The sequence below is a fragment of the Solanum tuberosum genome, unplaced genomic scaffold (assembly GCF_000226075.1).
Source record: "Solanum tuberosum cultivar DM 1-3 516 R44 unplaced genomic scaffold, SolTub_3.0 scf00105, whole genome shotgun sequence".
NCBI classification, from domain to species: Eukaryota; Viridiplantae; Streptophyta; class Magnoliopsida; order Solanales; family Solanaceae; genus Solanum; species Solanum tuberosum.
Window position 1 is genome coordinate 1,507,514 of NW_006239031.1, and position 25,710 is coordinate 1,533,223.

Below are 25,710 nucleotides of genomic sequence, written 5' to 3' on the forward strand. Positions count from 1 at the left end.
TGTGATTTATGTTGCACATGTGAAATTTAGAGAGTTGAATCATTTTTTTTTAAAACAAATAAGAAGAAGAGCCCTTTTGTTTCGAAATGGTGATATATATAAACAGAGAGAGAAGAAGAAGAAGAAAGGTTGCATAACCACTACACAGATATTAAACCGTAAGCGTGTTATTGGTTGTTTAAGATAATATCATTTCCAGCTTACTGTTTAAGATAATATCCTTCTCATATATAATAACTAATTAAAAAACATGTTTTTCCCTCAATTATTACTTAAAATAAACTAGATGCAAAAATTCAGGCTTATTTTTATTTTATTTTAATTTGTACAACATAGATAGAATTAGCAGAATCAACTAAATGTTTAAATAATTTTTATTGTTAATTATTTATATAATTTTTTTCAAAGTACTTTTCAAATAATATATGTGGCACATGTGATATTTAGATAGTTCGTCAATTTTTTAAATATATTTGCTTAAATATTTTAAATTGTTAATTATTGTGATTTATGTTGCATACGTGAAATTTAGAGAGTTAATCAATTTTTAATAAAAAAAATTTAAACAAAGAAGAAGAAGAAGAAGAAGAGCCCTTTTGTTTCGAAATGGTGATATATATAGAGAGAGAGAAGAGAAGAAGGTTGCATAATCACTACGCAAATATAAAACTGTAAGCATGTTGCTGATTGTTTAAGATAATATCCTTTCCAGCTTACTGTTTTATCTAATATCCTACTCATATAGATTAATTAAAAAAATGGATTTTTTCTCAACTATTATTACTTAATAAACTAGATACAAAAGTCCAGGCTTATTATTTTCTTTGTTTTAATTTATGCGAATTATACAAACGTGACAAATTATACAAACGCAGCGAATTATATAAACTCTAAGTCAGCTCATGTAATTAATACTTATTGTTAGTCATAAGTGATAATTATAACAAACTATAGCTATGAGTAGTATACATTTGCTTAACCACATAATTTCTCCATTTTAATATACGTTTTCAAGTTGCAATCTAGAAAGTATAAAATAAAATTTGAAGAATATCATTAAGGTAAATTCCTTATACTTTACGATCTCAGACTTTATAAATAGTCAATAGCAATGAAAAACTACAAACCGTCCACATTTAAAAAAGAGGTGGTTCTAACGACGATATATTGAACTTTCAAGTTCTATAAAAGGGTCCTTTTCGCTCAAGTGTAAGAAACACTCCCTCACCCCCATAGTGTAGTGGTCTGGTGTCTCTCCCTCCCTGGCAGTAAGCTTTCTCTCTTCAATTTCAAGATTTTCCTATGATGCCTTGCGTCTTAGATTCTTTAGTGCTTTATGTTTGACTTCTTGATTGGAATTTAACAATGTTATTGATATTGTTTTACTTGGTTTATTGTGTTCAAGAATTTACAGTCTACCAAGATTCTAAGATGTCTTTGTGGGTTTTTAACCAAGATTCTACGATGTCTTTGTGATTTTTTTACCAAGGTTCTACAATGTCTTTGTGATTTTTTTACCAAGATTCTACAATTCTGTGGGTTTTTAACCAAGATTCTACAATGTCTTTGTGATTTTTTAACCAAGGTTCTACATGTCTTTTCTGTAGTGAAGAATGCATGGTACCTCTAGTTGTCGGATGGATGTTCCGGCCACTACTTTTAGGCTTTTCTCTAGGGTTGTAATTGTTTGGGAAGTCTGCAATGGTGAAGTACTAGATTCACATAAAATAGATATCTGGGTTCTTCAAGTAAGCTTTCTCTTTTTTTTTTGGATGGATTTTCGTACTGCTATTTCAAGATTTTCTTATGCCTACTGTATTTTAATTGTGTCTTAAGTTCTTTAGGGCTTTATGTAGGAGAATTTGACTTCTTGATGTTTCTTGATTGGAATTCAAGAATGTAATTGATATCGTTTTGCTTAAGTGGTTTATTATTTTCAGAATTTACAATTTCTATGTGAATTTTTACCAAGATTCTAAAATGTCTTTTCTTTAGTGAAGAATGTATGGTACCTATAGTTGTCTGATGGATATTTTGGTAACTACTTTTAGGCTTTTCTCTAGGGTTGTAACAGTTTGTGGAATCTTTAATGGTGAAGTACTTGGATCAAATAGATTTCTGGTTCTTTGTTGCTTTTGTTTTTCCTTTAAAATCTACCAAGAGTTGAATGCCTGCTGCTATAAGATTGGATGGTACTATTTATTTTTAATAATCAGTGTGTGTGTTGCCTTTGTCTTAAAGTAAGCTTCCTCTCTTCTTCTTCTTTTTTTGATGTATTTCCGTACTGCCATTTCAAGATTATCTTATGATGCCTACTGTATTTAATTGTCTTAGGTTCTTTAGGGTTTTGTGTTCAAGAATTTGACTTCTTGATGTTTCTTGATTGGCATTCAACAATGTAATTGATATTGTTTTGCTTTAGTGGTTTATTATGTTCAAGAATTTATAATGTCAATGCGAATTTTCCACTTTGGTGGTTGCATTCTTCTTTGGCAATGCCTATGCCTAATTCTAGTGCTAATATGCAAGAGGAGTTTCAGGGGTACTATTTCCAGTGCTTTTACAACCAACCAGTTCAAAGGAAGCAAATGCGCTCCAGGTACTTCTTGTTTTCCTCAAACTCAAACAAGTAAAACATTTGATTTACATACTTAACTTCTTAAGCTGTACTCTGTCCTGATTGATATTTTTGTTTGCATAATCTGGAAGCCCAAAGAGGGTCTTACATTCTCTGAAAGAGTCTCTACTGAGAAAATCACTTTTGTGTATCCCAGTGTCTCCTTCAAAATGGTTGTTATCGAAAGGTCCATCTTTGATAAACCAATTGACTTAAGAATTTCTGTCTGGTTTCATAGATTTTTTTTAATTTGCATGCAGTGAGGATGACCTACTTTGCCCACGTGCTTCTCCTTCTCTGTTGCCACTATTGTTCAGTGGGTTAGGGATTCATCTGCGTTCCCTTAACAAATTGAATGCAAGTGATGGTTCATTCAAGCTCTCAGGAAACATCTCAGGTCCTGATGTTTACACAGTGAAGGTATACAGGCCCAAATTGATGGATAAGAGATGTGAAAAGAATCTTAAGAATTATTTGATACCATGAGCAATGCTCTTCTCTAGGGTGGATGGGAACTCGCATAAATGAATTGATGCTGGAAATCGAGGTAAAATGGATGAGCTTATAAGGAAGAAGAAGAGTAGTAGAAATCATTCACCTCCTCCATTTTACCAAGGCAAGAATAAGTTCTTTGCCATGGGTGAGTCTACAAGAAAGGCAGCAGGAAATCACAGTATTAAGACTGTTCATGATGTGCCACTCATGCTTGGTAATTTTTCCTTGAGTACTTGTTTGTGTTATTAATCATTGATGACAGAAAACATGTGCCACTAATTAATATTCTTTTACGTCGTGCAGAAACTAGAGCAGTAAGTAGACTGCATCATTCTGCAGAAGCTATCTGCTGGGAGCTTCCACAGCAGTCATCCCATCAATGTGATCAATCTTCCACCCCAAGTTGTGGTGACGGGTTTTTCTGTGATGAAATTTAATGTTATCCAATTTCTTGGGAGGTTTGTTAGGTCTCTTTATGATATTATCTCAATTAAATATGTCAGTAACGAAGTAACGAACACGACCTGATGTTTCTCTCTTCAGGCCAAGTGTGAAAAGGGAACTTGTTAACATCTGGAATAGCAAATTGCAAGCTCAAGGGGAGTGCACATGTACACGCGATGGGGAGTTAAAAGAAGGTAAACCGTTCCTGCCACTTGTCCCTGACCTGAATAAGAGCTGAATTTTCCTAGTGCATGTTTCAGTTAATTAGCTTCATTTCTTTCACCCACTTTTCACGATTATCTTAGGCTGCATTCTTATTAATCATGAAAGCATTAGAGATTACAACGTCTCTTTCTAAGATTCCTATGCCACATAGTCTGTTATAAATTCCATCTTACTTATGTTCTGATCTTGTAATAATATTGTCCTGACCTTTTCTTTAATTAATTTTTCAGAATTTGCACCAACAAAAACTAAAAATTTCGTAGATTCTGGGATACAATGGAGGGACGTCCGGACATTACAGTTGAGTACCTTAGCTATGCCTTGGATGTTTTTGCTTCTTCTCTATTTTGTTAAGATGAGGAACTTTACCTTTTCCTGTTGAGATGCAGAACAGTGCTGGAACAGACAATCTTAATAATTAGTATACTGTACTCAGTGTCACTCCTGACGTCTTGCATTTTGTTGGCAATTCATTGGTTCCTGATACCATTGATAAAAACTTCCCGGAGGGTGCCAAAGTTCTCCAACAGGTTGATAAGAAGTTTATTCCGATTGTGGCGAGCACAACACCTGATATAACTGATCAGGTCTATTTTGTCCTTTGCATAATTGGCCATTTTTGGTTTCTCATGAATTTCCTTATAATGCATTTACTTTAAACGATTGTTTCTCTTAGGGATCATTTGGTTGGACTCATTAGCAAATATAAATCTCAGCATAAACTTCCGCATAAATAGTATAACATTTGTTGGCCACATAAGAAAAAGTAATATCCAAATAACTATGTGCACTCAGTTATCCGCATAAGAAAAAATAAGCTCAACATAACTAATGCAACATTTGGTTGAGGGTATTTACTGTTCATTATTAATATCCTCATGACTTGTGATTTTATGATTTTACTATGTATTTAATGGAGATATATGGAGTTGTTTTTGAAGGCCCCACTCGCACAACTCTAAAAAAATTTAGTTTAATTATAAGAAGTTGTTGGTTAATGATATTTTGGGAAAAGTTCCTTATTTTGGTCTTTCTCCTCTGTGTTATAGGCAAACTGATGCTTGCAGCCATGCTGGGTTTGAATGCTTTTGAGCTAATCGTGTTTTGGTGTCGCAAAATTCAATTTTTTTTGTCACTAAATCACCCTTTTGGTGAAATTACACGGCCTTCTACTTTTCTTGTTCTTATAACTCTCTCTGGTAAAACTCAAAAAACAATTTAACATGTTCTCTCTTGAGCTGAAAAACTGTTGCTTGGCATGGCACCTCATGTGGGTATCTGATATTTAGGAGAAAGTTCCATTTCATGGTACATCTTCTCTGTCTCATAAGGCTAACTGATGCTTGCAGCCATGACAGATTTCAAAGCTTTTCAGTTGATTCGTGTTTTGTCTTGGAAAAGTTCAGTTTCCTTATCCCCCTCACCGAACCACCCTATTCGTGAAATTACACATGACCTTCCTCTTTTCTTGTTCTTATTACTCTCTCTGCTCGGTTTTATAAATCATGAGGATTTGGAGGTATTGTCTTCCGTGGAAGTTCAATAAAACTTGTTGTCTAACACTGATTAAACTGTTGCTTGGCACGGCACCATGAAATGGAACTTTCTCCAAACTATCATATACCCCTTTTCTTTCCCATCCCTGACCGAATCACCCTTTTTGTGATATTACTCATGCATTCCCTCTTTTCTTATTCTTAGTACTTCCTCAGCTCTGTTTTATACAAAATGAAGAGTTGGAGGTTTTCATCCATCTATGTTCAGTCAAACATGTTTCCTGTCAAGCTAAAGAACTGTTGCTTGCCACGGTACTGGAGATGGGTCTATGAATTTTTGGGAGAAGTTCCATTCTTTTTGTCTTTCTTCTCTGTCTCGAAGGAAAACTGATGCTTGCAGCCATGCTGGATTTCAAAGCTTTTGAGATAATCATGTTTGAGCGTTGCAAAATTTAACTTTTTTTTTGTCGGTAAATTACCCTTTTTGTGTAATTACAGAGCCTTCTACTTTTCTTGTTCTTGTTACTCTCTTTTGTATAACTAAAAAAAAGCAATTTTAACATGTTCTCTCTTGAGCTGAAAAACTGTTGCTTGGCATGGCACCTTGGGTGGGGTATATGAGATTTAGGAGAAAGTTCTATTTTATGGTGCATCTTCTCTGTCTCATAAGGTACTAACTGATGCTTGCAGCTATGACATATTTCAAAGCTTTTGAGTTGATTTGTGTTTTGTCTTGGCAAAGTTCAGTTTCGTCCCCCCCCCCCAAACCACCCATTTCGTGGAATTACACATGACCTTCCTCTTTTTCTTATTTTTATTACTCTCTATGCTCTGTTTATAAACCATGAGGATGTGGAGGTTTTGTCTTGCGTGGAAGTTCAATAAAACTTGTTTTCTCTCAAGATGATTGAACTGTTGCTTGGCACAACACCTCGGGACTCAGGTGGGTCTACGAGATTTTGGAATTAAATTTCCATTTCATGGTGTTTCTTCTCCATCTCATCAGGCTAACTAATGCTTGTAGCCACAATGGATTTCAATGCTGTTGAGCTAATCGTGTTTTGGCTTAGGCAAAGATAAGTTCTCTTTTTTCACCAAACCACCCTTTTGGTGAAATTACAAATGACCTTCCATTTTTCTTATTTTTATTACTCTCTCCAGTATAACTCAAAATGACAATCAAACATGTTCTCTCTTGAGCTAAAAACTGTTGCTTGACATGGCATCTTATGTTCTTCTTTTTATGTTTGTTATTCTTATAAGTTGTGTACTCCCGGTTTAAACTTTAGCCCAGTCTACACCAGGTATCTGTCTCTATAGGCATTGGGACCCGCTATGTTAAGGTGAATGACAATGGTAAGTGTTAGCATCTTTGACATTGATCTAATGCATTTTGATGTGCAGAAAATTCTTTGTAAATATATTTTTTGTTGATTACTACTGTATGTAAAGATGTTTGGATTATTTATTCTAGCTGAAGTTGAGCTGGAACATACATATTGTTGCTTAGGTATTTCTAGCCCAACTTATGGAAACCGTATATGTGCCTGTTTCTTTCATCTTTGGTTATGCTTCCTTTTTGTCTAGCCATTTTAACTATGGTTTCGTATGCTTCCTTTACACCAGTGACATCAAAATACAGCCATTCATATGATAAGCATGCTTTCCCAGCAAGCTTTGGTTTTAAAAGAGAGGCTTTGAGCTCTTTCTGACGTTTCTTTGTTGGAAATTGTTACTAAAGCTCACGGGAGGCCAAATGGATATCGTAAGGTTTTGAAGGTAAGGTTCTTTTGAGATTTAGTTGGTAGTATCCATTAGGATAAGTATAAAACTACTAACTTGGTCTTTGTTGACAACAAGTGTTTTTTCCTTGGAATTGATGATTGTAGACAAAATGTTGGTACACCAGGTAATTCTGTATAAACCTACCTGATACAAGAGTTGACTGGTGTTTGCTAATAAGGAAATTTGTTCGGATTTTTCTTCTTACAGTCATTGTTCGTGATATATTTACAACCAACCAGTTCGAAGGAAGCAAATGCACTCCAAGTACTTTTAGTTTTCTCACAACAAATGAAAAATATTGATTTACATACTTTACTTCTAAAGCTGTACTCTGACCTGGTTGATATTTTGGTTTGCATATATAATCTGGAAGGCCAAAGAAGGTCATTCATTCTCTGAAAGAGTCTCTGCTAAGAATCGCCCTTGTGCATCCCAGTGTCTCCAAAATTGTTGATATAGAAAGGCCTGGTCTGTCTTTGTTACACTAGTTAACTTAAGGATATTTTATATCTGGTTTCTTAGATTTTGTTCATTGCAAGCAGTGAGGATGACGTGCTTTGCACGCATTCTTCTTCTTCTCTGTTGCCACTACTGTCCAGTGAGTTTGGGATTTATCAAAGGTCTGGTCCGTCTTTGTTACACTAGCTAACTTAAGGATATTTTCTGTCTGATTTCTTAGATTTTGTTCATTGCATGTAGTGAGGTTGACCTGCTTTGCACACGTGCTTCTCCTTCTCCGTTGCCACTATTGTTTGGTGGGTTGGGATTCAGTAAAGGTCTGGTCTGTCTTTGTTAAACTAGCTAACTTAAGGATATTTTCTGTCTGGTTTCTTAGATTTTGTTCATTGCATGTAGTGAGGTTGACCTGTTTTGCACACGTGCTTCTCCTTCTCCATTGCCACTATTGTCCAGTGGGTTTGGGAGTCATCTGAGTTCCCTTAACAAATTGAATGCAAGGGATGGTTCATTCAAGCTCTCAGGATACATTTCATGTCCCGATGTTTACACAATGAAGGTATACGGGCCCAAATTGATGGATAAGAGATGTGATAAGTCATCTTTTCTACTCTCTGTTTCCTAACAACCACTGTTTAATTTGCTGGTCCTTCAATATTTATGTATCCACTTATTTCAGTATATTTTCCTGACAAAAGAAAAATGGAAAACTAATTATTGGTTAACGTTTTCTATATTGGATGCTTGTTGTTAATGATGTTTTTGTTTTCCTTGACCTTTGTAATGCAGATATCAATTCAAGATTTGTTTCCAAAGGACCAATACATAAATTACTTAATAATATAGCTATGAGTTTAGACAGTGCTTTTGACATTTTGAAGCGAAGTAGATCTCAGATATATCCACTGTTTCTGTTGAACCTAAACTTTCCTAGATCTTTTATATGATTTGACTTTGGAGCCTTCAAAGACCTCTGTGGAATTTAAGGTGAGATTTTTTGTTGGGATTTATGATTTAATTTGTTTTGGGGTTGGGAAAAGAATGTGAGGTTTTGGATTTATTTTATAGAATTTTTTTTCTTAATTTAAAAGTGGGCATGAGCTCATTTATTAAATTAAAAGGAACCAACAATATTTACAATGACCAGGCCCAACTGAAACCCGGTCCAACAAATAACTAAAGCAAAAACAAAAGTAAAACTAAAAATAGAAACAAACAGGAAATCAAGTCTCAGACAAACAATCTGAGACCTGATGCTTGTCGAAGCAGCTCAATCCTTCTCTCTTCATCTTCTTTGAAGGCTGCGAGTTAGAGAGTTTTTCCCCATGGATAAGATTCAGGTAAGCTCCAGTATAAACCTCTTCTGCTACAACAACCTCTCCATGAAATGCTAAATCAAGCAACACCAAGCTTAGCTGAATTTCAGAACCATTGAACTGGCGCAGTGGCGCATATCCCTTGTTGAATCATCGAGGTAAGTAGATCAGAACTGAAATGACCTGCTGTGAAGACTTCTTATCTAGAAATAATCAATTCCTGCTTTCTACAGTCAGACATTACGATAATTAAATCAAAATTGAGGCTCAATCAACCTAGCTAAGATTAGTAAGTGTTTTTATTTTTGTGAGAATTGGTTTGAGTTGTTTTCTGTAAAATAAATTTCAGTACACTTAAATCATTTTTTGAAACTTCAATATGGGTGAAATTAATAGGTTAAAAGTGGCTAAACATCATTATTTATTACAAATCATATAGGATTTTGAAGTATTAAAAAGGACCCCCTGACCGACAAGGTCCTTGCATTACAGCTGTTCCCGCAGAACAAAAAAATCTCCCTATTCTTATGGGAGAACAATGCAAAACCATGTTTTCTAGCTACTTTTGGTTGCAAAACCAAATAGGCCAATGTTAAGAAGGACATGTCATACATATTTGTTTTAGTGATTGGAGTACTGTATTTCGTATTACAATGTGTTTGCTGTTTTCCAGGACTGACAATTCTTCCAGTTTGAACTTGTCTCCTGGTTTTTGCTTACCTGATCATTTCTGCTTCCGTTTAACTGGATTTTGCAATTTCCCTCAAAATGTATGTCAATTTTCATAGATCTAGATATTTGCTACATCAATCTTCTTGGAGCCTTGCTGTCTTTTGGAGATGGTGACATCCAGCTATATATTGATTTGCTGATTTCTGGCCCAAGATTTTTTTTTGAAATGATATGGTTCTTTTTCGTTTCTCTCTTAGTTTTCGACTGCAGACGATGGACTAGATCAAACTTGAGAACTGTTGCACTTTTTAGGATTACATTGTCTGATTCTGTAGACATTTTTCTATGAACTGGATAGGAAGCTATTGACTTCTATGCCATGTTATTTTTTAGATATGCTGGTTATACCAGTTCAGGATTTCTACGTTGTATACCATATTTAGGTTAACAGAGGTGTGGTTTGACTTATCACCACAAAAAGAAAGGAAAAAGAGGGGAGAGGGGGAAGAGGCGAAGTGTGGTTCTTGTTTGTCTATTAGAACGTGTCACTTGTTCATTTTTGTTCCATGTTAGATGTGCAATCTAATTGCCTGAAATGATGTGTAGCATTTTACTCCCTTTGTTGGCACCATTGATACTGATTGTGTTAATCTCATAAAGCTATTTTGATGTGTTTTACAAGAATCTCAGCTTCGGGTCCATACTTCTCCACAAGCCCTACTCTCAGAGAAAAATGGCCACATCCAATAAATGACATCTTTCCAGCCAACCTACTATCAGCAAGTATGCAAAAGCCACTCAGCTTCAGATCCATACTCCTCCACAAGCCCTACTCTCAGAGAAAAATGGCTGATGCAATTGCTGTCTTTAGTCAACAAAGTAAATGAGACTAAAGTGCAGGGGGAGGACTTGTATAACATTTACAACCTTACAGGGTTGAAATGAGACCAATCAGCAGGTATTAGTACTGCAGAAGCTTATAGCATGGGCACGATATGAAATGTAGTAAGGAGATTTTAGTAGAATCACAACCATAAGTCTTATGTATTAACTCACTTCAGTAAAATAATATAACGAGTGGCTACAGAATACATCAAGTACCTTGTCAGTGGTAGCTTTCTGGAGATGTTTATATAAATCTGAATGCTTTTTTCCCAAATTCTCATTCAAATGATGAAAGGAGCACTATATTGCATGAGAAGAAGAGCTAAAAGTCAGAAAAATATGCAGCACAGCTTCTGCATAAATGCTCAACCTAAGCTTCCAGACGAGAAATTTCAAATGCCCAAGATGCTTCAGAATGAACAGATGAAAGATGAGCAAATTTTAAGATTAAATGCTTGGATCCCCTCCATATTCCTAAAACAGGTCTACGTAACAAGTTAGAAAGAAAGTAAGTACATGCCCGGAACAAGAAGTTCATGGAGAAATGTTCATCAAGTTCATTGTCATATGAAGCAAGTCCATGGTATATCAATTAACAAGGAGCCATGAATTGTTATAACTTGTAATATATATATGAAGAACAAAGGTGAAGACGATAAAATTGTTACCAAAAGAAGGGAATTAAGTTTCTATTGATACCTATAGGGAACAACACAAGGAGCAACCACAAAATGCTCAAAAAACTCTCACAGTAAGTAAATACACAGTTCTATTTATTCATTTTTACAAAATTTCACTCAGATTGTAAACCATTTAAATCTGTTCCACTTTGTTCCATTTTTCATCCCACTTATCACCATAGGCACACATCTAGTTGACCACTTCCCATACATATAATTGAAAAGCCAACTTCCCCCCCCCCCCACCCCTCCTCCCAATCCATCCCCAAACTGTCTACCCTTGTAAGTGTATAGAATCTTCAACCTCATGGTTGATGAAAGGAAGTCTCCTCTCCTAAAACCAAAAATTGAAAGGACATAGAACAATTCAATGCCCATTGAATTTACCAGAGCAAAAGAATTAATAGAAATCTCCAAGGATATCCTCAATAATCAAAGTACACTCATACCTATGTTTCTGGGTAATTTCCCTTTTGTGAGCAGAAAAAGATAACTCTGTCTTATCTGATAATTCATTAAAGTATCAATAAGAACTTGTCTACATACTGAAATTGGTTTCCATATTTGTGTGGAAGTAGTAATTGAAGATAAAAGTTGTACTTGTATACAAGGCATAGGTTGCGTAACATGGAGCACTTGAGTCGTGGAGAAAAATGATTTATAGAGAACCATCATTGGTTGCTTATTGTGCTTAAATGTCTCTTCAAAGAATCAATATGCCATTATATATTGACCATTAATTTGCTCATATAAGGTGTTGTCGAGATGAAAATCAAATACTTCTCCACATAAAATTAAACAAAAAATATGCAAGGCTCTTTCTTATTACAAACTAGAGAAATTACTTAATAGTTATGGTCACTTTGTTAAATCATCACAAAGAGGCAGAGGCTAAGCCAGAACATATGTGTTTCTTTCACGCAATAGCGTGTTTGAAGTCTTACTAAGCTAAAGAAGCATGATGCATCGGGTCTTGGAGAAGAATAATAAGATCACAGAGCACAACAAACCGCTAAACCATGTGCATATGATTTTGCTCACCTATCATGAGTTTGACTTGCACAAATGGTATTTGGAGGAAATGCATGATTTTTGTCTTGAAGAAGTGAAGAACGGGTTTCTCTTTCCATTGAGCCAGGGAGACAATCCAAATCGTAGTCAGCGTCCATTATTTGATTGAGCGAACCTGCATCTGAAGACAGACAAAGAAATTCACCATTTCGTCATTAATAAGCTTCAAACATACTCACAAGACCAATAATGCACTACTTAGAACAAGTTTGACATATGAACTGAATACATTGCAACTCACAAGTGCAAAGTGTCTCAGAAACCATGTGTTACATTTCCTCTCAGCAGTAGTGCAGTTTATAACCAAATTCTATATCAATTATGCAAGAGAGTCATAACCAATTTAATACAATGGTAAAAAATATTGAATTTGCATAAATAAATAACCAAAAACATTACTAAACAGAAAAAAAGAAATAGAAAAAAGCAGAACAGAGACAAAATACAGAGAAAAACATTACAAAGCAAAAAAAGTTTGTGTACAACCGAGACTCTGAAAGCTCTTTTGTTACTATAATACCAAAATATCAAGTTGGTGCACTCGTCTTTATCTTTATTTTGATACTTATGGGCCTCTTGAATTCTCTTTTTCCCTATTTCTTTCTAGAATTTGTGGAATATGGCATTTATTACATGTTAGAACAGACAAAGAAATTAGAAAACATATTTTTCTTTTTTTTTGCAGAATAGAGAAAAAAACAGAGCAAACTAAAGAAAATAATAGCAGCAAGTTGAAGAACTGAAAAAAAAATAGAGAAGAGAAAAAAGAGTAACCCAGCACCAGCACTGCAGTTGAGTAGCAGCAGAGAAAATAGAGATAAGAAGAAGAGGAGAAGATAGAAAAAAAGATGAGAAGAGAAGAACTCACCTTGAAGAGAAGTCATGGGCTCCTAGCAGTCGAACTCTAAGCAGATGTTTAGGAAGAGAAAACGCATGAGTACGCTTTTACAAAATTTTAATATAAAACCAGCCGCAGCAGTCGAACTCGCTAATACACCCCTTCGGTTCCTTTCTCTCTTCTCGCTTCAGTCATAGAAGTGCACACTTTTTCTTCTATGCCTCACTTCGGGGAAGAAAAGCGATAGAGGTGAGCTCCACCTTGTCCAACATTCTGCCCATACAACAAAGTTGGTCAAACTCTATAGAACTTGCCTTTAAGTTTTGGTGACACCTTCCCTTAATAACACAAGACTTCAGAAGTGAACCTCTATTTCATCCACTTTGCAACAATACGATGTGTGATATCATTCCCGTTTCTTTAGATAATAGACCCAAGATACTTAGTACTTCCTCTCTTTTGGATGTCCTAGTATCAAGCCTCACTTCGATGTGAGTCTCATGGTTACGTCAGTGAACTTGCACTCAAAGTATTATGTCTTGATCATGCTCAACCTCATGCTCAACCTGAACCCTTTAAACGCTGCGAGTCTCGTCAATTAGAATTATGTCCTCCATAAATAACATATACCATGGCACATCACCTTAGTACCGTGTCAATTCATCAATCACCAAAGCAAATAAAAACAAGCTAAAAGTTGATCCCTCGTGCAACCCCATCACAATCGGGAAGTGCTCTGAGTCTCCTCTCACTGTCCTTATCCTGATCTTGGTTCCAACATAAATGTCCTTGATCATATGCCACAGGTAAGCCTCTAGCGTCCAAGCATCTCCATAAGACCGTTTTGGGACTTTGTCGTATGCATTATCTAGGTAAATGAACACCAAGTGCAAGTCCTCTTCCACTCTCTATACAACTCCACTAGTCTCCTTAAAAGATGAATGACTTTTGTAGTCGAGCGCCTTAACATGAATCCATATTGATTCTCGAAAATAGACATACCCCTTCTTACCTTCATCTTTACCACCCTATCCCAAACTTTCATAATGTAACTTAGCAGCTTGATACCCCTATAGTTGTTGCAATTAAGAAATGTCACCTTTCTTTGTACAATTTCTTCCCTGTTTCCCCCCTAATTTACATACAAGCATTCAAAAATTGTAGTGATATTCTATATATCATGTAATATGCATGTGTAATACATTCTTTTTATGACAAGGGAAATCCACAGTCGCTAGCCTTTGGGTGCGCACAGGGTAAAAACCCCTGCTTCTATGCATGTGTAATACATTAGTAATCTTAAATAGGAAATAAATATTTTTACATCACCCAGCATGATGAGATGATCTTAAATGAAGCAAGATAAGGAAGATTCATAGTCGTCCCAACTTGCTTAAAGTGAGGCACAAATAGTGGTTGTTATTTGGAAGTCAGTAAGCATGACATAAAGAAAAACCCATAAGGCTAATACACAAAATTTTGTCAATGGGGGACATAAATGCACCAGCATGGTAAGATGGAGAAAGCACGACATAAAGCAAAATCCATATGATACACAAAATTTTGTCAATGGCGACATATAAATGCACAAGCATGGTAAGACTGAAAAAGCATGATATAAAGAAAAATCCATATGGATAGACACACAAAATTCTGTCAATGGTAGCATATAAATGCACAAGCATGGTAAGATGGAAAAAATAAGTGTCGTTGCTGCATCTCAGTAACAGGGAAACTCTCACCTAAAAAAGGAAACATTCATAACCGAGTCGATTAAAAAAAAAACGGTTGCTAAGACCATAATAGGATATCTGCATTTCAAGAACAAGGAAATCTTTTTAAGATGAGTCAATATCATCTAACCAAAAAATTATGAGTCTAGTTTTCACAACTAATGTTGAGATAAGGACCTCTTGAATTGACATTAAAACTGTCTAGAAAAAACATGAGAACATTCAGGATTTGGCAACTCACTAAGGTGTGTTCAAACAGTCAATTGGGAAGTTTTTGGAAACTGATTTACTTTTCATTTCTTTCTGGAAAAGAAGGTTATGAAACAGTAAATTCATTTACAAGAAGAGGGTCAAAGTGAAAATATTTAGAATTTGGGGGCTAATGTAGAAGTTGGTTCAATTTTGGTTTGAGTAACAGAAAACTGACAAAAGTTTTTTTTTGTTTTGCTTTCTTTTGAAAATGTTTGTTCTTCTAGATTTTTTTTTTGTCCTAATAATCAAACAAACGTGGTTTGTTCTTTTTAAAATCCTTTTTACTAGGGCAACATTGCCTTAAGATGCTTGAGCTTTTGCAAACCGCACAGTACTGTCGTTTACGGGTGCACCAGAATATCAGAATCAAGGAGCCAAAGGCTTAAAGAAAATTTCCAAGGAAATTGCCAGCTCTATGTTAATACCTGTATCTTCTTAATTTGATTCACAAGTTGAGGCATACTAACCAAATAAGAAATTTATCCAATTATCAGTCACGGAGCCACCTGTATGGAGTTCAACTCTCACCTGCAGAGTATTAATCAGACCATCTTATATTTCGGCAAAACGGTCGATTTGATTATTGTACTAGTGCAAGGGGAAATGGATGTAAAAAGGCATTATTGGAAAGAAATTGAATGTAGTCATTCTTTTCTGGATGTAAAAAAGCATTATTGGAAAAAAATTGAAGTTAATGACAAATCTTTCATAATTCAACTATTTCCATAAAAGGACCAGCTGTAGTCTACCAAATTCTTATCTATCTATATATACTGTGATCCATCACCTCACTCAGACATTTTAGATTTTGAGAGCAAAATCGAACTCTAAACGGTTATCAGCAGCAAATTCAACCTGATTTGAACTGAATCATTCATAATCAGATCTTATGGATAGACAAGGTCCATGTCTCAATTGTGGCATAAGGCGTAAGTTGTATTCACCACCTATATCCCATCTTTTATGTTTATCAATAATCTCATACTTTACAGGATACTTGATTCAGTTATGCGTAAGATTTATGTGCCTGATGTTCAGCAAATAAATTTTGAAGACTCACATGCATAAACAATAAATACCCAAATTTCCATAAAATGGTGCATCTGTTAAAAAATAAAACATAGAGTACTTTAATTTTCTCATCTCTCGAGCCAAATATTAATTAGTTTTCAGTACATCAATTTACCCACCCTACTCCAATATGCTGTGTGACATCATAAATTATTCAGTCTCCTATAATTATGGACCCAAGATACTTGAAGTTTCCTCTCTTGGTCTTGGATAATTATGGACCCAAGATACTCTAATATGATGTGCGACATCATAAATCATTCTCTTTTGGATCTGCTCTCAGTAATGTAATTTGAGGGCCTTCCTTGAATTTTTCAATACTAAATCTGATTCCACAATTGCAGGCAATTATTGCAATATACACTTAGTTGCCCATACTCTTCACTTTTGATGCCGCATCCATGTCGGATTCTCCAAAAATACACTACTTTTTGCAAATCCAACACGCACCCGTTGACGTTTTTGAAGAGTCCGAGTAACGTAGACTATACGTCCTTATTATTTGACAACTCTTTTATTTGCTCACTCTTAGATATTTGAATTATCATCTTGAAACTATTTAACACTTCCTTGACTTAAGATTCGTTGCTTAATAAGTCTTGACTACTAGATTAAAGGCCAAAAATTAGGAAGATTCACCAAATCAAGCTTTCACCCCACCCACACCAAGCCTCAAATCCCCACCCCTCTTTTCATTTGATAGAGAATCTAAGACTTCCCTCATTGGAGTTAACAGTGTAAATAGTTCACAAATTACTGTAATCAAATTTGATGAGCTGTCATAAGGGGAAAAAGAAAAATTCAGAATAGATAAAAGTTAATGAAAAATCTATCATAATTAATATATTTCCATATAAAGGACCAGCTATAGTCTACCAAATTCTTATCTGTCTATATATATGCTGGCCCGTCACCTCACTCAGGCATTTTAGATTTTGAGAGCAAATCGAACTCTAAAAGTTAGCAGCAGCAAATTCAACCTGATTTGAACTGAATCATTCGTGATCAGATCTTATGGGTAGACAAGGTCCATGTCTCCATTGTGGCATCAAGCGTAAGTTCTATCCACCTCTGTCTCAAGTGCTACGTCATTGAAGTTACACGCGAAATACTTTATTTTAGTTTTGCTTAACCTGGAAACTTTAGACACTGAGATCTGTTTCAAAACTTATAATTTTTCGTTAACTCCACCCCGAGTCTCGTTATTGTATACTATTTCATCTGTAAATAGCATAAACAACAATACCTTCCATTGAATATATCCTGTCAATTCATCCATCACTAAGGCAAAAAGAAACAGGCTAAGGGTCGATCCCTAGTGCAACCCCATCATGAACGAAAAGTGTTCCAAGCCTCCTCCCAATAATATTATGTTGGTACCCATTCTATAAAAAGGCTAAATGAAGCACTTGGTTAAATGTTTAGTTATTTCCATAGAGGACTTGGAATCGCTTCCTACTCAATACATTGTTTCCTTCTTTTTTTTAGTGGTGCACCCATGTTCTAGAAATCCTAGATTCGTCTGTCTAAATCTGATTTTTTCTTAACAGATTGTGCAGCCCCATATTGTTGCTTGCTTGTTAACTGATTTCCTTAATCTGATATTAGGTTCGTGAATTTATTGCTGCGCCCTTATAAATACTACTGCATTTTTTGGTTCCTACTTTGAACAATATCTTTTCTATAGTTTATTACTTCTATTTATTTTCGTCATTGTATTGTGTGACTGTCAATGTTAAGATTTAGGTATTTGTCGTTATGGGTTGCCCATTTTTTGTTGTTTATTGCACACTTGATTATTCTATAACTGGCATTAGTGGCTTCAGGTTCAGGGTTTGATGTAGTTTATGGTCATGTACTTGATTGGCAGTGGGAGCGGAGGGCAGGGGTGGTAAGGGTACCAAGGGAGATCCTAGGTTGAGAGTTAGGTCTTTAAACATAGGGACATTGACGAGTAAGTCGATAGAGTTAGTAAAGATTCTTATGAAGAGGAAGATCAATATAGCTTGTGTTCAAGAAATCAAATGGGTAGGAATAAAGGCTAGGGTTGTAGATGGATTTAAGTTATGGTACTCAAGAAGATTGACGAGTAGAAATAGAGTAGGCATTTAGTAGAGAAGGAACTCAAGGAGCAAGCGGTAGAGATTAAGAGGGTGAATGATAAGTTAATGTTCATTAAGCTAGTTTTGGGAGGGCTAACTCTTAACTTAATTAGTGCATAAGTGCAGCAAACGGGTTTGGACGAGGAGGTCAAAAAAACCTTCTTTGTTCTGGGAGGAGTTGGACGAGGTTGTGAGAGTTATCCCGTGTACTGAGAAACTAATTTTATGAGGGGATTTTAATAGTCACATTGGGACCACTTCGAGAGGATATGATGATGTACAAGGCACTTTCGGCTTTGGGGATAGAAATGAAGGAGTTTTGATTTTAAACTTCGCGTAAGCTATCGAGTTGATCATAGCTAATTACAGTTTCTAGAAGAGGGAGGAGCACTTGGTGACCTTTTGTAGGGTGGTGGTTAAGACTCAGATAGAGGTTTATGAAAGGACTGGATCAGGAGAGGGGATCTTACAACCCAACATAATCTCGTGGTTATGGGTTTAGAGATCAAAAGGATGAAGAAGAAGAGGACCAAATGGGAGTAGTGAGTACACAAATAGTATATGCCCACCAAGGATTTAATGGGAGGCTTGATTGAATCCAACACTTAGGAAATTGGAGAGAAGTTAGTGGCTATGAGGATTTCAGGGAGTAGTGAGGATACAAATAGTGTATGGGCTAGGACAACAGACTACATCAGAGAAGCAACAAGAGAGGTGTTGGGGGTCTCGAGGGGTTACCCAAAGAGGCACAAAAGGTTGGTGGTGGTATGAAGAGGTCCAACGAACAATGAAAGCCAAGAAGGTTGCTTACAAGACCTTAGTTAAAGCTTAGGCGAGGAGGAATAGTTAGAGGTTTAAGACGACGAAGAAAGAAATCGAGCTAGTGGGGACGCAGTTAATATGTGGGCTAAAACAATTGACTGCATCAAGAAAGCAACAAGAGATGTGTTAGGGATCTTGAGGGGTTACCCAGGTGGAGCAGTCCAGGGGGAATAAGAAAGACTGACACATGGTGTTCTGGGGGAAATCTTACATGGTCTCCGGTGGTCAGGGCAGTGGCGTGCAGATCCACCGCTTGGGGGGGGGGGGTTACTGTTGAGCGCTAGAGAAAGAGATAGTCTCTGTTTAATATTATACCGTAATTACTGTCGGTTTAGATGGTAACATTCCTCCTTAAAATAGCAAGAAAAAATATGCAGTCTGCCGAGGGATTAACTATTTTGCATGGTTCCTCAACATATCAGGCAAATCTTTCTACTATCAAGCTCAAAGTTCAACTTTCTTGTATGGTTCATTAACATGGTGATGAAAATGTGAGTAAAGATACAGTTGAAGCATCCTAAAAGTCTATGCATGTTTCACACAAGGAAATTTCCACTTGTTTCTAATATTATACATACTCTAGTTTCATGACACTTCCATTCTCGTGCAATACATTCAATACCTTTTTTACAGAAAATCTTAATTGTCAATGATCATTGTGCTTTAGTTTCTGACCCGTTATAATTTTATTCATATTTATCCCAGTTTAAACTATAATTAATTTTGAACTAAAACAGAAACCGCCCATTGGAGACCTGGGCCAGCTGAAAAACCAGTGCTCTGCAATGCATGTGGATCAAGGTGGCGCATTAGGGGGACACTACATAACTATGTTCCCCGACATGCAAACAGAGAAACTCAGAGCTATCAGTTACCTTCTGAGACGACGACACGTCTCTTAGTTCGTGATGGGCTAGAAGTTGGAGTAGTGGTTTCTGGACAGGAGGGATCTTCAGCTTGTCCTGGAGAGGAACTGAATAACATACCAAGCTTAGTTTCAGCAGGATCATCCTCGGTCAACTGCATGCAGATGGAAGAAACAAATGGTAAAATACTTTTACATATATAGAGAGCACTTAACTTGTCTCAGCAAGTATGATATATGTTCAGAATCAAATCCTTTCTTAAGCGTACGGGTTATAAAAAAATGGAAAACTAATATCTTCCTACTCAATTTCTGGCCAATTTCTTTCTTCTGTTTTGCATGATAGTAAGCGCAAAACTCTTAGGGCACATATGGTTGGGAAACGAGTTATCCCGGGATTGTTATCCCACCCTCAATGTGGGATAAAATAACACTACAATCTCGGTATAACTAATTCCGGCATAAGTTATACCGTGATTTTATCCCAACTAAACATGGGATAAGCTCATCCTAAAATTAATCCCAAGATTAGTTATCATATTCTTCGTACCAAACGAGCCCTTAGTTAAAGAAAATTATGAGATAGGTGAAATTAGGCAACCAAATAATTGTAGATGCAACTTCCCAAAAAGTAATCCTGCAGTGCATATTATTTTGATTCAAAAGATTCCAATTACAAACTTCTCTTATTCTATTGATTAGAAATGGAAAAATTTGAACCACCCCCACCCCCAAAAGCAAGAGCGGAAAACAGGGGAAGAATCTACAGATCCTACACAACAAATTTAACAGCGAGACAGAAAATTTTATCAGCATTCTCCTACTGTCCAAGTGGCTGTTTTATGTTGGTATCTAATACTCAAAAGAATCACTTACACCATGAGCTCTAAGACAACTTGATAAGCATGTATCAAGATTCACAACACTTGGATTTATCTTTACACAGGAAATTCCTGTCGTTTTCCGATTACTATGATGTGCCTTTCAAATTATGTAATGTCAAATCACATTCAAGATTTCACCAAATATGCCGTAGGGATGTAATTACTATATGATATTCTACAAGCACAATCTTTGGTTTCTTTCTTGCTCATAGGCCATCAATTATAGTGTCTCCCCTATATTTTGAGAACTAACTTCCCTTTATACAATGAACTGAAATTGACAAATTTCAGGGATTTAGGATTTTCAATAAAGATATGAACTGACCAGTCCAACTATACCTTAACCATAAAAATAATACTAACTTGACCAAAATAAAAAAAAATCTATTGTATTAGTACCTTATTGTTTTATGTGCAGTAACATTTACCTTTTGTTGTGAGAAGCAGATAAAGATAAAGATCCTTTCTGGAATCCTAACAGTGTCCCAAAAAGAAAGAGATCAGAGCTTACACAACACATTTTGTCACCTGTTGAAAGGCTCCAGAGGCAACTTTATAACAATCTACAGGAACCAGAATTTGAAAATATACCAGACGGTGGTGAAGATGTTACTCTAATTTATGCAAGGAACAAATACATTCCTCCTAATGAGATTGGTCTTGGAGCTATGCTGCTCGTATCACCAACTACTACTACAGAATGCTCGACGTCCCTACCTCCAATGGCAGAAGATAACGCCTCTTGCTCAATGAATGTTCCTGCAAAAAATCCATATCAATAAGTGAATTTTGAGATGCATGCATAAGATTCAATAGGGCAGATTGGTGCACTAAGCTCCCGCTATGTGCAGGGTTCGGGGATGGTTCCGTTTTATTGGATGGAATTTCCATGAATTAGATATGTCAAATTCTACTTTTTAGGTGCATTTAATATGTCAATTCCGATGTCTATCACTGTGTTCTTACCTACAAGTTTGTTAGTTTTTCTGGACCTCATTGTAGAATTACATTGTGACATCTCAAAGGGCATTTGACTTACATATGCTTGTCATTACAGCTGTAATGTCTTGCATTATACTTTGTTTCAGGATAAACAATAATATACTGGATCATGTGGCTATGCAAAATGAAACTACTAGAAATGAGGGTGGAAAAGCAATTGGATCAATCCTCGCATTCAGATTCCCATCAAACATATCTCTGAATATGTCCCATAGTTCTTGACATTATTAGTGGACATTTTGAGGGTGAAGATCTCCACCCGAAACAACATGGACATGTCCAGTTGTCTCTTGCTTGGGTGTTTGCAATTTTCTAATTTCTTTCACTCCAAATGCAAAGTTAGTTGCTCTCTCTGTAGCATTCCCTTTTATTGCCTAATCATGCTTACTCTTTGTTTTTCCAATGATACAATCTGCTAACCATGCAGCAAACTGAGTTTGTATATGTAGAACACAGGATCTTCTGTTTCGTACCATATTAGAATTATGTTTTCCCATCTAGTTCATGGGTTTGCTCATATTCTTCTAGAAATTTTCTGGTAATATTCGAAACAAAGTTTGGAATATCTGAAATAGAATTAGTCATTTTTCTGTCCAAATTCAAAAGCCACACTTGCCTGCCACTCTGGGAAGCAAAATGATACTTAGGTTAGCTGTGGAATGGCGGAAAAGATTCTTGGAAATTCTACTCATTTGTTCCCACGAATATCTCAACTCCTACTCCATTCACTAATTGTTATCTATCTTTAATATTCAAAATATCAGTAAAACACCATACTCGTGGCCGAACTCTCACCTTTCAACTGCTATCAAGTGTGAGTAAAACGCCACAAATAATATTTAGACCAGTTTTCCCAAAATAAAATTCCAATAAAAAGATTACTCCTTTTAAAACCCTTTTTTTTCCTAACCAATAAAGCAGCAAATTTTGGATACCCCCAAATAGGTTTTATTCACAATCAAATAGCTGCATCCTCAAATAAAGAACTAAGCATACTCCACACCATCAAATAAACACTGACCAAAATACTACTATCAAAAGGTAATTGCAGTAACATTCTTGCTTGGATTGGAAATTTCTACTTTACATATTTATATGGGCAAGTTCTTGGGTTCTCATAAATTGTCTTAAAACGAAATTCTCCAGTCTTGGATACTGAATCTTGGATAAAAAACAATTTCAATACAGAATCTTGAATAAAGTTCTGATTAGAATGAAAAGGGGCTAAAAAAATTATTTGATTATTGAATGTTTGGATAAATTTTCAATTAGTTGCATTAACAATTCAATATGTCAATGTAATGACATTACATTACATACACAAAACAAAAAAAATGAGGAGGAGAAGGAAGAGAGTTACTCCTCATCGCCTTTAGCTCCAAAACTCCACGAAAATAGACGTTGGGCTCCTCATCTTCCTCAATCCCTCTAATGCCAAGAGAGTTGCCAAAGGGAAGACAAATATATAGAGAAGACAATTATATAGTGAGGCGTTAAAAACATGCATGGACTAATATTACTACACTCTTGGCTAATATTTAATTAGTTATAGTATTGTTTAACTCTTTATTTGTTAGGATTTTGAGCCTCTTGTATAATAATTAATACATCATATTTAGTTTTATAAGATGTATGACTAATACATATATTATTATTAATACACTCTATTCAATATTCTTATATACAATTTATCAAACCATCTTTGTTATCTGTTTAAAAATGATAAGGGGCATTTCATGCAGATAAATAATTTTACTATAATAAAGTTTGAATAAATTATTCGACTAAAAGGGTTAGTATTTTTAGATAATAAAACTACGGATCATTATTGAAAAAATAAATTCCCGTCCTTATTCTCCATTGAATTTGGATGAATTTATGACATCAATTATTTTCATTAGAGATCCTTCTTCTATTGATTCAAAGAAAAAAATTTAAAAATTAGATGTTAATAAATGAAGAAGAACGAGGACGAGGAGAAAATATGCCATAAAAGATTAAAAACGTTGAAAATGACGAAGAATGAGAGAGCTTAGCATATTAAAGGAATTAGTGAAAAAAAACAATTTTAAAAGATTAATGAATCATCTCATATAGTTATTACATATGCTACGTGGATGAAATTATTGGCCAATAAAATTGTCACACGCTTAGAAATGATTTGTAAGCAAACGTTTGATCTACTCAGCATCGCAATGTTTCTCGATAAATATTTAAGGGAAAAAAGACAAATATACCCCCGAACTATCGTAAATGATATGCAGATACCCTCCATCATACTTTTGGGACATTGGTGCCCTGCCATCTAAAAACTAGAGCATATATGCCCTTCATTTTAACGGAAGACTAAATAGGGACACGTGGCGCAATCTTATTTGCCGATCCAATATTTAATAAATGTCGGATCGATAGATAAGATTATGACACGTGTATGTCCGTTAGCATAAAGGATATATATGCTCTAGTTTTTGAACGACAGGGGTACCAATGTCCCAAAAGTATGACGGAGAGTAACTGTATACCATTTACGATAGTTCAGGGGTATATTTGTCCTTTTTCCCAATATTTAATGAAAATTCTTGTATAAAACATGTACACCTAATAATTCAATTATGAACCTCATAAAAATATGATACTTCATATTTGTTTTCACCATTTACTCGTATAAAAATGAATGTCAATCAAGGAAATTATATTCCCATTTAAAGAGGCAATAGGCTAAGCCAGAACATCTGTGTTTCTTTCACGCAATAGCATGTTTGAAGTCCTACTAAGCTAAAGAAGTATGATGCATAGGGTGTTGGAACAGAATAAGATCACAGAACATAGCAAACCGCTAAACCATGTGTGCGTGATTTTGCTCACCTATCATTAGTTTGACTTGCGCAAATGGTATTTGGAGGAAAGACATGATTATCGTCTTGATGAAGTATAGAACGGGGTTGTCTTATCATTGAGCCAGGGAGAATCCAAATTGTAGTCAGTGTCGATTATTTGATTGAGCGAACCTGCATATGAAGACAGACAAACAAGTTTACCATTTCGTCATTAATAAGCATCAAACATACTCCAGTAGCAGATAAAAAAAATATGATGTGTCTGAAAACCTTAAAAGCAGCAAGACCAATAATGCACTACTGAGAACAAGTTTGACATATGAACTGAAAACATTGCAACTCACAAGTGCAAAGTCTCTCAGACACCATGTGTTACATTTCCTCTCAGCAGTAGTGAAGTTTATAACCAAATTCTATATCAATTATGCAAGAGAGTCATGACCAATTTAATAAAATAATAAAAAATATTGAATTTGCATAGATAAACAACCAAAAACATTACTAAACAGAAAAAAGCAGAACAGAGACAAAATACAGAATTTTGGAACTGAAAGGAAAATGCAAACTCAAGCATTTGCAATTTGAATTTCAAAATGCTCCCAGGCACATTCCCCAAGAATATGACCTAACCTATCTTCCATTCCCTTTCCCTCTCCGGTGATCCTTCTGATCACCGGGATTAACCCCTCTCGTCCTCCTTCTCTTCTTTATCTCTCCCTCCTCTTTCTTCTGATACCCACTTCTCCATTGATTCTCATCCCTCTTCTCTATCTTCTCTCTTCTGAAACCCTTTTCACCATTGATCTGATGGAAGAAGACACCATTTACTTTGTTGTGGGCTTCAAGTCTTTTGATGTCTCAAGAATTTCAGGTACACAGGGGGACTTGTACCAATGGACCGAAAGGAGTAGGAAGTGCATCACTAGAACCCAGTTTACCAAGAGAACAATGATATGGTTGATACAAAGGCTGAAAGAAGCTTCTTTGGTGAAAGGGAACTCGGTCAGAAGGTGGAAGAGGAGAGAAATTTTCTCTGAAACTTATTGTGCAAGGAATTTCAACAAGTCTGGACGATACATCAGCATCATAAACTTGAAAGGCAGAGGAAGATCAGTGTTGATAATCCCTAAAATAACCTTTAACTCAGGCTGGATGTTCATTG

The 25,710-nt window shown here is 35.7% G+C and overlaps 1 protein-coding gene and 2 long non-coding RNA genes across 4 annotated transcripts; 2 read left to right on the forward strand and 1 right to left on the reverse strand.

The window, feature by feature from the left end:
* The first annotated feature begins 1,146 nt into the window (after positions 1-1,146).
* Positions 1,147-10,597, forward strand: LOC102589893 (uncharacterized). 2 transcript variants are annotated; one of them, XR_001473644.1, is made up of 14 exons: positions 1,147-1,268; positions 1,608-1,748; positions 2,541-2,599; positions 2,878-3,326; positions 3,416-3,570; positions 3,656-3,750; positions 4,012-4,081; positions 4,171-7,186; positions 7,270-7,326; positions 7,436-7,530; positions 7,605-7,682; positions 7,762-7,838; positions 7,918-8,115; positions 8,308-10,597. It is a non-coding gene; the product is annotated as an uncharacterized lncRNA (long non-coding RNA). The 2 variants fall into 2 exon arrangements; XR_001473645.1 differs by lacking the exons at positions 1,147-1,268; positions 1,608-1,748; positions 2,541-2,599; ... (1 more) ...; positions 3,416-3,570; positions 3,656-3,750 and adding an exon at positions 3,757-3,815 and having other exon boundaries at positions 7,436-7,838.
* Positions 10,598-11,860: 1,263 nt separating this feature from the next.
* LOC102591007 (uncharacterized) lies at positions 11,861-19,908 on the reverse strand. Its single transcript, XR_001473646.1, has 3 exons — positions 19,836-19,908; positions 13,011-15,493; positions 11,861-12,263 (listed from the first exon to the last, which is right to left on the reverse strand). It is a non-coding gene; the product is annotated as an uncharacterized lncRNA (long non-coding RNA).
* LOC107060948 (GATA transcription factor 27-like) lies at positions 16,988-20,446 on the forward strand. Its single transcript, XM_015309572.1, has 2 exons — positions 16,988-17,090; positions 19,698-20,446. The coding sequence occupies exons 1-2, from the start codon at positions 17,051-17,053 to the stop codon at positions 20,027-20,029; spliced, it is 372 nt and encodes a 123-aa protein (XP_015165058.1). The 5' UTR covers positions 16,988-17,050; the 3' UTR covers positions 20,030-20,446.
* The last annotated feature ends 5,264 nt before the right edge of the window (positions 20,447-25,710 follow it).

Bases quoted from the DNA above. Each gene is read 5' to 3' on its own strand.
- LOC107060948 (XM_015309572.1), top strand. From the start codon at position 17,051: ATGGGTAGACAAGGTCCATGTCTCCATTGTGGCATCAAGC. The intron at 17,091-19,697 runs GTAAGTTCTATC...GAACTAAAACAG, and splicing joins TCTCCATTGTGGCATCAAGC to AAACCGCCCATTGGAGACCT.